The following is a 13,612-nucleotide window of genomic DNA, read 5'->3' as shown; positions in this document are numbered from 1 at the left end:
TTGAGGCCGCACACTGATACCAGGTTTGATAATAAAGTTCTCTAGATCATTCTGTATAAAGATATACGGAAGGGTACCCTTGAAACTATAATAATAATAATACATAATTATACTTTTTTTGTTATATAAAATAGTTTATAGATTAGCTCCACGGTAACTAAAAAAATTTATGAAAACAATATAAATGCCAAACCTTATAAGAGAAATCAGTGCCTTTTAAATTTCATAGTCCACATGCTAAAGTGATTACATTTATGAAAATTTTCTTTTTTCAGCATGAAGGCTATAACATCATTTACTTCTTCATTTCAACAGTCTTTGGATACTTTATTATTAAAATCTGCTATGATATATTACTGCTTAAGATCAAAAGGTTGTAAAGCAAATATACTGCACTGCCACTTGCAAAACAATGCTTGCAATATTAAATCCTGATTTATCTAACCATTTTGTTAAGGAAGGTCATAGTTGGAAATGTATGGTTATATTTCTGAAATATATTTTACTTTCTTCATATGAAACGTCTACAATACTGTCTAAATATACTAGTACTCTTACAAAATTTATATTTTTGCAGATTCTCTTATACATTTACATATCGAAATCGTATGACTGACATTTAAGGGGACTTATATATACACCTGGTGTCTGATTAATCGATTTTTGTTCATAATCTACAGTACAGTCTAATTATACAAGTACTCTTACAAATTATATATTTTTGCAGATTCTCTTATACATTTACATATTGAAATCGTATGACTGATCTTGGCGGGGACTTCTATAAGCAGCACCTGGTGTCTGATTAATCGATTTATGTTCATAATGAAATTTTGTCTTAATTAATACGCAATAAATTATAATACGATTTATTTTATTTATTAAAAAAAATCTTATCATTATACCGATGTTTCCGGTATTGCTGTAGTTATGATCCGTGCCAATTTTTTTTTGCGCGTAATTGCATACCATTTTTGTAAGTTTTTACATCATTGTATTATGTAGGTCATAGCCACAATCGCCAAATCACAAAAATAAAAATATTACATGAACTTTTCTGTTTGTCTTTATTGTCTATAATAATAAAATTAAATTAAAAATTTTATGATATTTTTAGTACCTAGAAAATAAGTATTGTTAAAAACTAGAGGTATTTACGAATAAGAAATGATTAAGCAAAATCTCTTTTTGGACAGATTATAACTGCATTATTTGCGTAATTCCTGTTATCTCAAGAAAAGTGGACAGGTATAAATTTTATTTAGTCAATTAAGACTTCAAACTCAATATTCATCTTACAATTTCGGTCTTTTTCATTATTTCAATGGACTCTAACTTAAATTATGTTGTATTAGTTATATAGAATGATATCAACAACAATAACAAAACTAGATGCTGTCATTAGACAGTAATACCCGCACCAAGTGTTTGCCCCTAAATAACACTGTTTTGTACCAGTTTAATTAAAAATGAAGGCCACATGCAAGCTCCGGTAATACATTTAAAAATTAAAATTTTCATAACTGAAGGGTGAGATCCCTTCTCATATGATAATACATATGAGCAGCACTTTATATGCAATTTGGGGTTGAACTATTTGCAGTGAATTTTCAGTTAATCAATAGTCTTAACATTTCATGTCATAGAAAGTATAATGGTCTATATACAAATCATAGGTTTGTCTTAGGATATTGCAGTTAGCAAGTTAAATGCAAATGTACAATTTTCAGCACGGAAATAAAGTATACATGTATCTAAATGTTTGCACTTAAAGGCGATTTCGTTTATCATGGTAATTACATCCAGGCCGAAGTTATAGTTGACGATTAAGTTATCAGGAGGGTGAGTTAATTTAAGTGGGAGAAAGGGTTGCGAATAGGTGCGAAAAAAGTGAGATGCGATATCAGATGAGGTTGTGTAGTTTTTGAGTGGAAAGTTGAAAGGGTTGAAAAAAAGTCATCACTATAATCTACCAAATCTTTTACATGTAATTTTTTTCTAAAATATCGCTTTTATTCTAATAAGGTAATGGTAGAACTTGTTTCTCTTCTGTGTGTTAGAGTGAATTATAGCTACATCTGTACATCTATGATGTTTTATCTGTAAATACAAAGAAAGGAAATTACGAGGCTTGATTACGGGAAATATCGTTTATGAATTTACAAAATTAATTTTAAAAATGACAAGGAACTGACAAGAGAAAGATTGCTTTGTTCCGTAGAAAGTATTCATTAATTCAGGAAATATTTCAAATGTGATAGTGGTTGGGAATTTTCTGGGTTTAAATGATTTCAAGGTTCATATTACATGTCCTTGTTTTCCTGCGTCAGACCTAAATTTTTTCAATGACAAATTTGAGACAAACTCAATTTCCAATCAATTCATCATATGACAGCAAGCATTGATAAAAGAAAATTATTTAAAAAAACAATGCGCAAGTAGTTTTACAAATGTGCAGAGTTTTTTATCTGTTATTTATTTTTTTGCATGTGAAAAAAGGTACATTACTAATCACAAGCATTTTGCATGACTGTATGAAGAATAATGTAGTTGTATCGTTATTAACTGAAATAAATTCTTTAAACATTGTAGCGATTTAAAGTTTTAGATGTTTAATATTCTTTGTAAAAAAAAAGAAAGAAAGAAAGAAAAGGACAAAATAACAAATAAATAAATTTTTATTCTATAAGGGAAAATCTAAAAAAAAGAATAATAAAATTTGTTTTCGAATTTATCATGAGAAAGTTATATACATTGTTATCGTTTGATTTGACCATAACAAGCTTTGTTTACCAGCCAATACACAGAAAAAAAAATTTCACTAGTTTATCTATAACAATTTAGATCCAAAGAAACGCGTACTTTTTCTAAGACATCAAGTTAAACCACTTGAATGATACATATACGCGTAAATGAAACATCATTTCCTGCGTTTGATATATTCATAAAGACTTCTGTATAAAAAAATGGCATTCTTTTAAATTCGGATATAAATTCGGGTAGAAATGGCGGGGAAATATCAAAGAATGAACCGGTTTCACTACCATACAAAATGGAGTAGTAGTTGATTAGAATAGGTGCTATGCTATACGATTTTCAAAAACACTGTAAATTCAGTTTTTATTGTTCTTATAGTCCAAAAAAGCAAACAAAGTTAAAATATTGCTGAAAATCTATTCTACACAAACTCCCAGTGCTAACTTTATTTTTTTATTTTTTGGTGAAGCGCATCTAATTCGCTGATATTACAGCTCCTGGAAATGGAGGATTCTACGTATGGGGATAATGGATGGGCGGGGTCGCCGTAGACGGAGTAGACTTTGCATTTTTCATATGTTTTTGCATTTGTTATTCTACATGGCTTTCCCTTAGCATACTTGCCTCATTACGGCGGCCATCAATTGGACCAAACATATGAGCAATCATTTCATCAGGGGTCGTAATACATTTTTGACCATTGGACATCAATTGCTGATGAGATTATGGTCTGCATATCGGCCTCACGGTTCCTTCTATAAATCCCCAGTTGTTGACAGCTGCAACCACCTTGTCCAGTTTTGAATGAGACAATCACAGCTGATACATTTTTCCTATTTGTGCCCGTTCTTTAAACCAATAAAGTCTAGAACCATGTTAAAAATATAAGACATTTCAGCCGTTGATCTTCCGAAAAACATGTGAAAGATTTTGCATTCTATTCGGGTATGCTAATTAACGTATAGGAATACACAACACCTCTATTCCAGGGCATACAGTTCTATTCATGGAAACATAAGCGTTGCACAAAGCACATATGTCTTCTTTCGTGAATATATGAATAATATATGGAATTGTTCATCTCTGAGTTCATCTATCTCTAAATTATGATAAATTGATGATTCTTTGTCGTCATCTATGCATGAAAGAAGTAAAAGTTCATCATCACCTTCCAACGATGCAAGCAAGATAGTGTTGAACCATTTTATTTACGATCGTACTTATCAAACAATAATGTTGATTAGTTAATTTCAAATATCCATCCAATTAATTAGTTTGTGACGTCTTTCTCTAAACATATGCATACATATGCAGATTGTTAAACGAGACGTGCTGTTAGAGCGGGTATTTGTAATCATTCTTCTAACTCTACACGTATGGATACACGTAAAAGGTCAAATGCTTAAACTCTCTATTGTCTTGAAATACAATATGGACACAACGGACAAGTCACAAACTCATTTTTATGCTAAATTCTTTTAATTAGTGCGTAAAGCAGCAGCAATCTCTTCCCAGAATAAATCCATGTTCTCATTTCCATCTGGCCATCTTATGCTGACAATGGTCCACCAGATATATTTCAGATCCCTTGGCAATCGCTCGATGGGAATGTCATCTTTAATTATCACTATAATCGACCGTTCCCTCTGGTTGTGAAAAGCATGAGTAACAACCATTTGCACAGCGTAGGAGTTCCAGCCGTTTTCTAGAAAATTTTCGGTAACAATAATGACAACTTTTCGACTCTGATCCATGCATTTAAGTAGTTGTTCCGCTTCAGATATTCCGGGTAAAAAATCTTTATCGGGTATGCTGATTTTGAAACCCAGACTGGTGAGAGCTTGGTAAAAAGGAATGCATGCGGGGTAGTCTTCCTCGGTGTAGGTGACGAAAGCATCAAACGGAAACTCGTCCGAATTTGCAACGTGTATGACGCCTTTCCATCGACTACGCATACGCAAGATAACATAATCGACATGGACACGATATTGTTTGATAGCTGCTGAAGTAAGCAAAACAACAATTACAAAAACAAATGCAAAAATGGAACCTATCAACCAAGCATCTGACTGACACATCATTTCAAACTTTTCAAATACCTCTTGGTTTACAAATGTCGAAAGTAACAAGTTTGTGTTGATGCATAAAGTTTTATTTAAATCAACAAATCTGTCTTGGTTTTCTTTCATCCATTTCAATGACCAAATGTGTGTGCACTCGCAACTTATTGGGTTTCCTTCAATGAAAACAACAGCCTTTTCCATTGACATTACTCTTTCAATATCATTTTTTGTGAAGAATGAAATTTTGTTTTGACGCAAATACAAGTGAGTAAGATTTTTCAAATTTGACACGGGAATTGTTGAGAACAGATTAGAATCCAAATTCACAGTTAACAGTGACTTTTGCTGATCTTCAAACGTGGCTGGTGGCAAATATGTTATTGAATTGCGACTAACATTAACTTCCTGTAATTCTTTCAGGCCATGGAAAAGGGTTCCGTATCTTAGACTACTAGCAAAACGAAGATTTGAATTTGATGCCAAAAATATTCTTAATTTTAAAGCAAAAATAAAAATATTTGCTTTTATCATGCTGCAGTCGTTGTTGGAAATGTCAATGATTTCCAACGAAGGAGCCTGAATAGGTGCCAAAGATTGACATAACAAATTATTATGTACCATGTATAATTCTTTTAAATTTTTGGCATTGATACCTAGTATTAAATTATAACGAGGTAAAGTATCAAATATGTGTAAGTAATTTTTTGAAAGCTGCAGCACTGTTATTATTCTGGAAATCTGAATAGTTATTACACCTCTCCTCATGAAAAGTGCTTTACTTGAAATATTTGAGAAAAACTCATTCGCAACAAATACATCTGATGAAACCTCATTGGTTTCATTATTGTCAGTCATTCTTGAAGCTACTAACTGTGGGTACGGGTTGTGCCAGGATGTCTCACAACTGCAAAATTCATAATTTGAGCTTATGTTTATGACCTGTAGGTTTGGATATCGTGTCAAAAAATCCACTAGATACCGGAGATCGATCGATTCGATCCTGTTTGATGAAATATCTAAGTATTCCACACATTGACCCATAACTGTGTTTAAAGGGTTGTCAGAAATTCCTGCGATACGATTTTCACTCAGTGCAACTCTTTTGGAACAAATATTGAATAGGTATTTGCAATTTTCATTATTGAGGAACACTGCCTTTGTGGCAACCCTTTGTTTATTTTTTTGTACAATAATGTGGTCCATGGTCCGATTTTGAAGACACTTCAATGATTTCAATGCTACGGTCATGTCACACATTCCTCCAAACTCAATATGTATGCCTCTTAGAAATGGAAACGAACAAAAGATGTCGTCACTTACATCACAATATACCATGTTTCGGAATTTCAATTCCAAACTTGTTATTGGAGATTTTATCAACCCGATGAAAGTAGAATTTGTTAAATGGAACATAGAGTTTCCGGTGACGAATTTTAAAAGCTTCATGTTAGTTAAATTTTGAAACGACGAACCAAACTGAAATCCATCAAACACATCAATTGTCAAGTTTTCTGTTGTCTTTGCCTTTGAAATAGCAACATCGGGGTATCCTCTGACCTGAAATGAATTACTATGAAGACATAAAATTTTCAGATTATTAAGATTTGCGAGCGAATAAATTTCAAATGATGTCATATGCAGACGACAGCTTGAAAGATCCAATTCACAAAGATTCTGTAGAGCTTGAAAAGAAAAATTTCCAATAGATTGAATAGGATTGTCCCGTAAGGAAAGAGATGTGATGCACAACCGGAGAACAAAGCCAATTGTGTTGAATGTGTCCGAGGATATTGTAGTAAAGCGGTTTTCGGATAAATCAATGGTCAATGATGTGTTCGTATATTCTGGTGGTATGTGCTGACCATTGGGTATCACAGATAGGTTACGGTGTCCGCATTGCCACATCCAGCCATGGTTTTCACATCCATCAGTGTGCGGGGAAAACGTACAGGGTTCTGGTGTGACCCAGTCTGAAAATTATAAAATAATTTTAAATTGATTTTAAATTGAAAAACATTAACAAAGAATATCCTTTTAAATCAAAATATACAATTAAGCAAACAAACTTGAGATCCTGCAAATTAAGTAAAGAGAGCACGGGAATAGAGGAAGCCGCATTGCTGTAAAAATACCAGTTCTTCAAAATAATGTTTTTTTTATGGCTTAACAGTTTTAACAGACAAAACTGATTATTCCTGTTAGATAGATCACACCAAAAATCAATTTAATTAATAAATGAACTGCACATTTTACATGCATTTATAAGAATAGCAGGAAGATCAATAAATTACAAAGTTCCTTGAACAAAATAAATTTTGTGTTATCTATTCGGAATTCAAATATCCTTTTTTCTTTGTGTGTTTGAATATTTGAGATTTTAAAGCCAGCATGACGCAGATGCACGGTATATAAGATACGTCCATGCTTTTGTTAATGTACTTGTCTAGTAATCGGCTTTTACATGTACTAGTAGTTATCAGCTGTCAATAATTAGGGAAGGTTTTGGGGCATGATGTTATTTCCAGTTTATCGCTTTAAGATTAAAGATAATATTTAATAAAAGATAAGCCAAGCTTTTCCTCTATTCAAAATAATTTTGAAACTATGGAATTTTATTATTTGATAAAAGATGTCATAATTTTATGAGAAAATTAAGAATTCAGCTTTGAGTACATCGTTTGAATAATATATTGCTGTGGGATGGCAAATACAGAATGAAATTTCTTCATACACTTATACTATCATGCTGTCAAAATTTGTTAATCTAATCATTTTTTAAATGTTCTGTAGAGTAACGGAAAAATTCTGCTCCTTTTTCTTTCAAAAAGAAACATTAGTTTTTAAACGGGATTTTCTCTAATCTTCTATCATATTTGCAATGTTTTCCTTTCTGAATCAAGAAATCATGCATATATAAAAATGCAATAAAAATCGCATATGTGCATTTTGTATCCATGCCAAAGCTTGTATATAGACGATTAATATTCTGTCAATGCAAACCTTTAAAGTGTCCGATTGTACTGGGTGGTCAACAATATATACAATCAGATCTATCTGAAGTTTTAAGAAATTATTTTAAGGCTCAGTATAAACATTAATTTGAAAAATTCTATACAATTTTGCTTTAATATTTGAACATTTTCTTTTACACTTTATGACTGTAGATTTTAATTTCCTTTAATCAAGGAGGTCTCAGTGGATTAAAAAATGGTTTTAAAAATAGCCACTATCATTCAGTCCTTTAAAGAGATGTGTTCTGATAAAAAAGAAAAATACATGTTGCCTTCGTCCATTCTTACCTAGAATACTGTACACTGTGGTTTCATTAATATTCAAGGGTATCATTTTTCGTGGATAAAGGGAAAATCACAGTTTCAAGGATACGTAAATTCGTGGCCAATGACCCTATCAGTACAAAATTTAAGTAGAATTTGCAGTTCAATGAATATTTAATTTCAAGGATAAATTTTACAACGAAAACAACGAAAATTGGTATTCAACGAATATTGATGAAACCACAGTATTCCTAATTTAACGCGAGGAATTAATTTTTCCTTAAAATCGCGAAAAGCAACAGTCGCGGATTTTACAATCTCGTTTTTATTCTTCAGACAGTTTTGTACTAAAGGAATTTATTGCAAAAATTGGTTATCATGATTTCATTTTTTCGCGATTTAATACAAAATAAAACCGAATTAAGAACTCGCGTAAAATTAGGCATTTACAGTACTCATATTTTATCTGAATCTTTGTTTCGATAAAGATTCAAGAGAATTTTAATGGTATGTGATCGAGTAATTCAGATAGGTTCCGGTTGCCACATCGCCAAGGCAATCCATCATTTCCAAATCTATCAACTGCGTTGACCTGACACAAAGTTCTAATGCTTTTTTGATTACGTCTAAAACATTATATTTTTTTAAAATAATTAAACAAATAATAGCTGAGAAGTTAATATAAAAAATACAAAACCATTGATAAACAAGAACCTTGAAAATTACAAATAAAAACCAAAGAAAGGAAGTAGCATGGCGGAATGATACTAGTAGATGGTTTTTCGTTTTAAGTGTTTATCTACGTTCGTTTGTTGAGAAAGGATATTGAGTATGCGCAATTTATGTTTCTTTACAAACGGGAACCATTTTAAAACCAGCAAAAGGCTTCAAAATTTAGAAGAGTTTCTGTTCATTTAGGAAATTCAAATGGTGCATAGTTAACATGCATGTATTTAAAATTCTGTGTAAATTGACAGATACCTGCATGACCAATCAAATACTTGTAGTAAAGAATAAATAATGGTGTTAAAAATTGTTCTAAAAATTATGAACAATAATGTTTATTTTAATCAGACTAAACATTTTAGAACTATATACATAAAAATATTACTGTTTTGGTTTTCTTTTTCTTAACGCACACTTACTTTACTTGTATTATAAACTGTATCAAAATAAATTTGGAAGAAATATAAAACGTTTAGCTGACAATTTATAATCATAAATGTATCTGCCCTTATTCAATATCCGAGATTCTTTCTTAAAGATGAGTAACATTTAACGGTTTTATTTCAAAATTGAATAAATAATTAATTACAGTAAATTATAAAAATCAAACGATCCCAGGCCACGGATGGAAGTTTTGATGTTAATGATTAACTTTACTTTTCTGGGGAAACAAGGAATAAGAGGATATCTATAAAGTGAATTTATAAAATTCGATAATCAAGCTCGAAAGAATACTTTAGTTATTAGTTTCAGATTCTATTTTATTTTGAATGCAAAACAAAACTTGATGCAAACATTTGTACTAAGCTTTGAAAATAATGAAATATATGTGAAAATGCTTTACTTACCTACAAAAGAGGTTAATATAAAAAAAATACGCAAGAGTTTACAGCAAAATTAAAGATGTTGATGTAGATGATTAGGAAATTTTTCTTTCAAGTAAAAAAAAGAAACTACATGTATCATTCGAGCACTGACAAACATTTTATTGATTGTATGTATATTTACAGAATAAATAATTATGTTAAGTTATCCTTAGTTTGAAAGTGTCTTAAGGACCTTTTTCGTTATATAAATAGATTAGTTTCAAAATTACATCTGTCAAATACATTGCAATAAGCACGTTAAAGGTGATAACGTTTATCGAGGTAAATTCTTTTAGACTGACGCCATATGACGTTTATGTTTTCAAAGGGTGGGTATGGGATTAGAGTGAGATATAGAATTGAGATCAGAGGAAAAGAAAGAAGAGTTGCGATCTTATTAAGCCTTTAATCATTTTTAAGATATAGTCAGAAAACTGCAGTGGTGTTTGCATGCAAATTGGGAAACATGCGTTAGTTCATAAAAAAATTTGTTTGCAAGTTCCGTTGCTGTAATAAGGTGATATCTTTCGAAAATAAGAATTCCATGCTTTATGTTTAGCTTTTTGTCTTGTCTACAAATGTGATTCATTCACACGTTGTCATCCTAAGGGTAAGTTCATATTAATGAAAGAGCCACAGTAATAACAACCGGCTGCGTGAACTTTGATTTTTGCTTTTAACGTTGCACTTTGAGACTATGATGTGATGTCATTATTAAACTCATTATAAAACTCATTTTAATCTTTGAGTACACTGTCTGTGTTATGATGGTATATCTGCAGTAGTTCTCCACTCACTTAACACGCAATCCATAGTATGTGGAACGTAAATATGACAAGGTAGTGCTAGTGTTTGAATATATGTGTGTGCATAGACGTAAAAAAGGGTTGACACTCCAATCTATAATATCTGTGATCTGTTGTTGTATTTTTTCTCTTTTTGATTACGTGAAAAAATCGCTTAAATATACTTGTTTCCTATATATCGGGAGTTCTATGGTATCGCGTTATTTCTGCTAACAAAGTAAACAGAGACACGCTGAACATCACTGAGGTATACAATAGAGGAAACTCACAATAACATTAGTTTCTTGAAATATTTCCTTAATGATCGATTTTTCGACAAAATGATTTAACTACCGCGATATCATTGGACAGGCTCTTACTCATTACGATCTCCTTTGTCTGATATGAGCTTTTGTCTGTCAAGATATATTAATGATGTTTTAACTTTAATCGGAAAGAAAAAAATTGTTATGCTTGACGATGAGATGTGCCATCTATTATTTCACAAAATAAGGAAGATAAAATGACGAGGAACTGACAAGAGAAAGTTTGATTAATTTTATACCTTAGAAAGTTGGCATTAATACAGGAAATATTTCATATGTGTTATTGTTGGGAATTTTCTGGGTTTCATTTATTTCCAGGTAATTTTTACAAGTCCTTGTTTTCCTACGTCCGACCAAAGTCCATTCAATTAACAGTTTAACAGTTTAGGTAACCTTAGTTTATAAGCAAATATTCATACAACAGACATATATTTATAATTAGGAATAAAGATACATAAGAATACAAAAGAATACAAAACTGCTATAACAAGTGCGGAGAGTTTTATTTATTATCATATTGAATCTGACAAACAATGTAACGCTAATTATATACATTTTCACAATACAATTGTTTATTTGTTTAAAAAGCATGCCTGTATTGTTATTAGAATAGATTAGTTGTTTAAACAGAGAGAAGCAATTAAGAGATTTATATTTTTGATTAGGTTGTCTTTTTTTTTAAATAGAAGTTATTGACCTGTTAAAACGTTTCAAAGTATTTGTAAAAACAACCAATATGATAAACATTTGTATTCAAACAATCTAGGATAAAATGAAATTGTTTTCAGGTTCATAATGAGAACATGAGTGTAGATAGTTGTTTTCACCTAATGCAGAGAAATTATATATTTCATATATTAGATTATCTATAACACTTCTCGATCCGGAGAAACAATCATGTCCTTTTTTAAACTACACGCTAGAACAAATGAATACAGATATGTGTAAATGAAACTTTATTAGAACTATATTACCAAATTCATTGGCCAAGCATTAAAACAAGCATTCGTTTACATTCAGCAAACAATGGACACATTTTATACAAGTAGGTAATCGATATTTGTATCTTTTGAGATGCCAAAACAATTCATATTTAAAAAAAATAAAAAGGTGTAACTTCGTTCTCTGAAGTATATTTATCAAATTTGCAAAGGGCTATTTCAGTAAAACCAATACATTAACGTTGAGGGCATTCATCCACGATATATTTTGCAATTTTTACAAGGATTTCAAAATACGATGTACATGATAGTCATATGGTTATTGGTTAAGACATTAAAAGCAGAATTATTACTAATCAAGGTATACTGGTAAAATTAATAATCCAATGAGATTCAATTAATACTTAGTCATATTATTCGGCTTTGACGATGTGTCAAGCACAGTGATAGAGCGGCTGCAACATTGTCCTGGTCAATTTGTTTCAAAACCTACCGGTGCCAATTGAAAGAATACATCAATTTTGTAAACAAAAGTCCTATACAGAAAGAAACACTACAAGATTTCTTCTGTTTAATGAGCAGAACAGCTGTTCGATTTCCTTTTCAGTCATCTAAGTCAGATAATGCATCATTTTCACCAATTCACGACACTCACCGCCTTGACGATGCCTTAGGCAATAATCTAGATTAAGGTGGTATGGGACACTTCCATGTTGTGACGTATTGTTTATCGAAATGAACAAAAAAATAAAGTGTAATTATATAAGTAATTTCCTTCCCAAAATGATCACATAACTTCGTATCGCAGTGGGTTAGAGGGTTTACTACGAACCTGCAAGTCATGAGTTTGAATCCCGCTAAGGGTTTTTACCTTTTCAAATATTTTTAAAAGCTATTTTTTTGGGTTAAATATTGTAAAATTTGAAAATTCTAAACCGGTAATAGTTTTCCAATTACATAGTACTTTAATCCACCTAATATCGACAGATGTCCCATACCACCTTAATTTACTTCAGGTGATAGGTTAGTAAAATAACAATGCCATTTTCTTTCTCAAACGATAATCTTCATTCATGAGGCAAAACAAGACCAAGTATGTCGACTAGCTCCTTTTAAACATTCTGTAAACAGACGCAGTGCCACATTCTCACACTGCAGTTTTTAGAACATTTGTCAATTGCAAATTATACCGATTCAGCCCAAAAGTTCATTGCAAATATGTACTTTTTAGATCAAAATCACTGTCAATACACGGAAGCTAATCATAGTAAATAAATCGCCTGTTGTTTGCCCCAAATCAAAAGGTATTATGATCAAGTGATGAAAGAAAGGGAAATATCCAGTCATTTAATATGTAGCGACCTCATTAAAACAAGTGAACTTATAACCCTGTGTGGTAAATTCCATTTATCGAAGAAGAATGTGCATCTGATGGCAAGCGAGATAACTCCCCCGACTCTGGTATTCCTGCTCTACCCAATCCTAGCGCACCTACGCATGCCAGAAATAGCATCTTCCTCTTTTTCATCAAGACAACACACACCTTTCCTGTACCTAAATTCTATTAGATTATGTGTTTAATGATAATTCCTACTATTAGGTTATGTTGCACACATATGTTGTCATCTTGACTTTTAACTAATTTTGTTTCATTTTTTTGCTGCTGGTTTACTTGTATGCTTTCAGCTGAGAATCCAGTATTCTTAACATCATGGCTTTATCTCTGCGTCGGTCCTTGCGAGTGATACAGAATAGCTATACAAGCCATCGCTGGTTAACTGCTGTCCTCCTTCCAGGGTTACCAGCAATTTATGGCGCATTGACATTGAATTGAACTGTTGGCTGCCAAATGCCAATTGTAATCTCTGCATTG

At 31.7% G+C, this 13,612-nt stretch overlaps 1 protein-coding gene across 1 annotated transcript; it reads right to left on the bottom strand.

Annotated features, from left to right (window-relative positions):
* Positions 1-3,542: 3,542 nt before the first annotated feature.
* Positions 3,543-8,165, bottom strand: LOC128161795 (toll-like receptor 6). Its single transcript, XM_052825198.1, has 3 exons — positions 8,120-8,165; positions 6,683-6,790; positions 3,543-4,759 (listed from the first exon to the last, which is right to left on the bottom strand). The coding sequence occupies exons 1-3, from the start codon at positions 8,163-8,165 to the stop codon at positions 4,236-4,238; spliced, it is 678 nt and encodes a 225-aa protein (XP_052681158.1). The 3' UTR covers positions 3,543-4,235.
* Between the last annotated feature and the right edge of the window lie 5,447 nt (positions 8,166-13,612).

The sequence above is a fragment of the Crassostrea angulata genome, chromosome 8 (assembly GCF_025612915.1).
Source record: "Crassostrea angulata isolate pt1a10 chromosome 8, ASM2561291v2, whole genome shotgun sequence".
Classification (NCBI taxonomy): domain Eukaryota; kingdom Metazoa; phylum Mollusca; class Bivalvia; order Ostreida; family Ostreidae; genus Magallana; species Magallana angulata.
Note: the sequence above shows the minus strand (reverse complement) of the source record. Positions and strands in the feature narration are given on the sequence as shown.